This window comes from Rosa rugosa, chromosome 3 (genome assembly GCF_958449725.1).
Source record: "Rosa rugosa chromosome 3, drRosRugo1.1, whole genome shotgun sequence".
NCBI lineage: Eukaryota > Viridiplantae > Streptophyta > Magnoliopsida > Rosales > Rosaceae > Rosa > Rosa rugosa.
Genome location: NC_084822.1, coordinates 17978539 through 17983916, shown reverse-complemented (window position 1 = coordinate 17983916; position 5378 = coordinate 17978539). Strand labels below are relative to the sequence as shown.

Here is a 5378-nt window from a genome sequence, read left to right as displayed (position 1 = left end):
GAGGGGGTTCGCGGATTACGATACCAGCCTGGGCCTGACGTGGGGCTCGCGAGGGTCGCGGAGCCGGCTCGGCAGCAGGAGGAGGAACTTGTGCAGCGTCTTCAGGGACGCTAGCAAGTAGATCAACGTCGGCAGGGTAGGGGTATCGCAGTTCCCCGAAAATGGCAGCGAATAGCTCATCATGCTGTTGCCTCCAGCAGTTAACAGAAACTTCTGCCCACCATGCCTCGTATCCTTCCTCATTCCCATCCACAGAGTCAATCTCTCTAGCCCAGTCAGGGAGGTCAACCAGTACGAGTGTGCTTTGTGCTGGCGGAGGCCCAGAAAGAGGCCCAAATCTACGCCAAGAGGTGTTATAGTTCCAAGCATCATACAGAGGGAATGGCACTAATTGAACAAGGCCGAGTTGGCGAGCGAAGTGGTTGGGAGCATAGAGTTCGTAACTGAGTTCGTCAGCGGCAATCCTGATGTCAGAACAGGAGATTGCGCGGCGAAAGGCCAAGCGCGCGCGATCACTGTAGCGAGAGGCGCCAGGGAGAAATCCGTGTTCAAGCGGAGCCGGGAATCTTCTACTCAGCACTAAGTCGCAGTATGGCATCTCGTGCAGAAGGTACAAGTATGTGAAGCACTCAGAATAAGGAGGGGATGTGTACCTTTCATCGCGACTGAGCCATCGTCCCAGGAGTTGATCAGTAGGTGGAAGCAATGGGATGTCGTCGCGACGAAAATATGGGAAGTAAATTTGAATCCAGAAGTCAAGAATCCAAAAAGGGCCAGAAATGCCAGTCTCGAAGGGATGCATTGTGGCTTGGTACAAAGTGCGATAGAGGGCACCCAGCACTGGTTGTCCTAACCCCACGCGGCAACCGTTGTAGAGGGCCGTTGCCAGAAAGGTCCAGGCACCAGTGGGCTTACAGGAGGAAGTACAGAAGATAAACTTACAGAGCCAGTACTCCAAGAAAGCAATCCCGCCAGTCGCATTGTGCTCCTGGCGGTAATAAGCCAACCACCGCGGATAGGAGCCGCTATGAGCGCTGCGACCATGTTGGGCCATGGTGGAAGTAAAAGTATCAGAGTCGAATTGGCCATGCAGATAAGGCTCGCTGTCGATGGGTAGGCCAGTGATGGTGAGAATGTCCAATAAAGTGATACTCATTTGGCCAAATCGAAAATCGAAGGTGTTGGTGGCGGTGTTCCAAAAACAGAGAAAGGCAGCGAGTGGCGAACGATTGCCACCACGCGGAAGACGAAAACAAAGATCGATAGTATGGGTGATACCTGCTGCGTTCCAGCGAGCCAGATCTCGAGCTCGCGCTTCACGATACCAGGAAAGCTCCGCCGCACTGATAAAAGATGGCCAATGCCCTATTTTTGATCGATGATTAGGGGCACTCCAACTGGTAAAATCCCCAGGAGTCCTTCGGAGGACTGGGATGGGGCGGCGAACAGGTAAGCCATAGAAGGCGATGGCGTCGGCCGGGAAAGAATCCCGCGGCGTTGGACCCAGTCCGGCATGATTGTTCGAGAGTCTGAGGAGCAGGGGTCTCTGGATAATGGTCTGGAGGATCAGGCTGGCACCGATGTTGGCTCCCCAAGAATGGGCGGGTTGTTCATTCAGTTCTTCTTCTTGATCGATAACTATCTTTTTCGGGGGAGCCATTTCTGGGTTTCGAAGAGGAAGATGTGTGCAAAAGAGGGTTTCTGGGTTTAGGAGACTAAAAGAGTTTCTGATGTGACAGGTCTGAAGTGGCTGCGGATTTAAATAAGAGATTTTGTGAGGGAAACGATACGACAGAAAGGCGTTTCGCGAGCGAAAGGACGCAACCCTCATTAATGCCATCGTTTCAAGCATTGAACGCGTCGTTTTAGTCCCCTTCAATCAGTTACATTTTCATGAGCCTGATTTCGAGGCCTGGGGGGCAATGTTTGAGCCCAAAAGTAATTTTGGCAATATCCTTTAGTGGATCTAGCACAGCGGGCCGATACCTGCGGCCCAAAAATAAGCCTACTAGGGTTTGGGTTACAGCTTCGCCCATTCCGGAATCCATGAGGAAAACGAAACCTTATTGGAGTCAAGTAGCAGAGATTGACTAGGAAACTTCAATCAATAATCCTTCTACAACAAGGAGCAGTCAAAACCCTAGGTATATATACCAGGTTTCAAGGACGAATTAAAAACCTCTCTCATATCAATCAATCCTAGCGATTACAAAGCCTCCCCGGAGCAAACCTTCAACCTTGTTGAAACCCGGTGACCGTGCGCCAGTCCTAGTCTCTCCAAGAGCCGACTGTCAGCATCACCAGACCAACCCGGCGACCGTACTTCCAGTCCCAGTCTCCCAGCGAGCCGACTGCGAGCGCAACCGCCACCGTTACTACCAGCGAAGCAAGGGTAACGCCCTCGCAACCCAGTGAAGCTAAAGTCACGCTTTAGCGCAACCCGTGCTTTCTCCAAACTTCCCAGTGATTGCTCTGCTTAGTCTGCAATACTAAGTATCGATTCGGTGACGCGAAGAGATCACACCCAAAGTCCTTATCCGTAAGGCAGAAAGTCCTTATCCGTAAGGATAGAGAAGAACCCTGTGGCGAGGTTGGTGCTCTCCTCGTCCACAAACGCTTGAAGAAGAAGTCAGGTCAAGGGACTACCCCGACGACTGCACCCCACGGTGCTGGCACGCCTGCGCACACGCTCAAAAGAGACAGTTTGCAAGCCAACTGGTTTTGGAGCCAAACAGGAGCCAAATTATACAATGAAATTCTTTAATTGGAAGCAGACATCATCCATATATGGAGAATTTGTTTTTTAAAGCCCCACAGAATTTCATAGTATTCGCTGATCACGTACAATGCATGCAGTAGCAAGAATTTGGCATCAAGATATATTAGTAACCAACCTCAAAGATATAAAGCCACTCGATCAACTAAGACACATCTTAAAATTCAGATTCATCTACTATTTCTTTGATTAATTAAATTGTGGTTCAGATCTGCTCCGGATACTTGTGAATATTGCAACTTCCCATGGGCTACAATGGTTGAAGTTTTTGATTTGCTTTTAGTCTACTAACGTACTTATTGAAACTCAACTCGAATCGGCTTTGGATATTCTCAGTCATTTCTACCGAGATCATGGATTCAGTTGATAATGAACTTAATTTGATAAGGGAAACTAGTGAAGCACATATCAAGTAACAAGTAGTGCAAGTAATGATAGCTAATTTTTGTGCCAATAGTAATGCAAGGGCATCCTGGCCTACCCCAAATCCACCATACTTGCAGGCTCTTCAAAAATCTTTCTGTCAACACCAATTCTGATTATGTGGGGAAAGAAGAGCCAATTGGCAAATTTAACATGCACAAGTACACATCATTTTGATAATCATGCATGAACATGCAGATAGGAGGTCAATAACAAGTGTATTAGCTAGCTAACTCTTCTGCCAATAATACAATGGGGAAATGTTGGCCTTCACAAAATCCACCATAATGGCACACTCTTCTAAACTTTTTGCATCCGCACCAGTTCTGATTATGTGAGGGAAAAGAAGCCAATCAGTAGTGGCAATCAAAAACACCAACGTCAACAGCCCTGAAACTAGCGGGTGAAACCGTACCCTATGAGCCAACGCCTTCTTCACCTCTAGTTCAATTGCCAAGCACACACCTTGTAGGACAAAGAAGCACATCATTTCCCCCGTGGGACGCGCACGAGTGACGTAGTAAAAGAAGAGCTCGTGCATTAGACCCGAGATGGTGAAAGCAGAGATGACCGGCAGAACTGGAGCCCGCGGAGGTTTTGAGGTATCTATTGGCTCGTAGGTGGCTCCGCTCTTGCCTGTAGATATACGCCTTATGGGATGGTATACAAGGGGGCGTAGAGTGTTTGAGACTGCAAGGTTCCATCTACGGCCCCAAAAGTCCTGAAGAGAGGTGGAAAAGTAAGGTTCGTTGAAGTGTGGCTCGAGTTCGAACCCAAACATGGCTTGAGGCAAGGCTACACTCAGAGCAAAGCCTATTTCGAGACCAAGGTAGAGGTGGGAAAGGGACAAGGATGTGAGTACATAGGGATGTAAATTTTGTCTATAATCCTTGCGTACATGAATTATTTCACCCAAAAGCAAGGCCTTCAATGCCCACAAAGCTGTCTTGTTTGGCACCAATTTTGTGATAGTGTAACCGTAGCGAGGCCTTTTGGGGAGTCTCTTAATGTTGATGGGAAGAAGAGCTATTGAAATGAAGGGGAGAAGTCCTTTTGGGGGTGGTGATAGAGGACCAGAGTCAAAGGAGAAGAGGAGGAGTTTGAAGATGGCAAGACAACCAAGAAAGAAGGCTGAGGGGGCACCAAGATGGATCGAGTGGAGGTTCAAGGGGAGCATGAGAAGTAGGTACAAGATTGGGAGGATAGAGATGAGCCTCATCATGCTCTTTGTTGGGATTCTTGCTGCTACGTAATAACAATAACATTGAGATGCAATGGCTATGATCCATACCTTGATGAAATTTTTGATTTCATCACCATCCATTTTCGATCTCTTCTGGTCTTTTCTTAGCTGGATCGATCGACTTCTCAATCTTATATAGTAGAAAGGGTAAGTGTGGACGTTGAAGTAGTAATGTCTTGGTGGTTGTCTAGTGTGGTATAATGAAAAATGCGTAGGTTACAATGTTACATGCAGCCATAGCCGCCGTTGAAGTTAATACTCTATTGATGTGATTATAGCTCTACCACTCCTTATCTTCCTATCTATTAGTTATTAGTTAGGTGACTGCTGCGTAGGTGATACATACAGAAATGGCCGCCCATTTCTTCTGTATTTTCCATTGAAGTACTTGATGCTTCGTTGATGTGGTTGAAGTTTTTGTTTTTTAATTTTTGTCGATTACAGTGGTTGAATTTATTGCTCTGGCCTTATCCTTATCTTTCTATCTATTAATTAGTTAGGTGCATGTAATAATAAAAGACTTGCTCACCTAAGGGACTGTGAGGGACAAATGAATCTGACGGCTGAAAATAAATGCACAGTTTTAAGTTGTTATAATTTCTGCTTTTATATTTAATACATGTGGTTTAGATTCATTTGTCCCTCACAGTCCCTTAGGTGAGCAAATCTGGTAATAATAATAAGTTGAGCTCTGAATTTTATGTTTCATATAGGCAAAATAGCCAAATTACCCCCTAACTGTTCTCATGACTGCCGATTTACCCCCTGACATTTCAATTTTGATTATTTACACCCCTCACTTTTCTAAATGTTGCAAATTTACATCCTATAGTTAAATTTTAGACTTTCCACCCAATTTCTCCGTTAATTTGGGTAGCATGTGAGGGGCATTTTCGTCTCTGCAATTGTCACCTAAAAAAAAATCAAGAAAAAAAT

At 46.3% G+C, this 5378-nt stretch overlaps 1 protein-coding gene across 1 annotated transcript; it reads right to left on the bottom strand.

Moving 5' to 3' along the window:
• Positions 1–3286: 3286 nt before the first annotated feature.
• LOC133740975 (long-chain-alcohol O-fatty-acyltransferase-like) lies at positions 3287–4555 on the bottom strand. Its single transcript, XM_062168910.1, has one exon. It carries the CDS (start codon positions 4521–4523, stop codon positions 3429–3431), a length of 1095 nt encoding a protein of 364 aa, XP_062024894.1. The 5' UTR covers positions 4524–4555; the 3' UTR covers positions 3287–3428.
• Between the last annotated feature and the right edge of the window lie 823 nt (positions 4556–5378).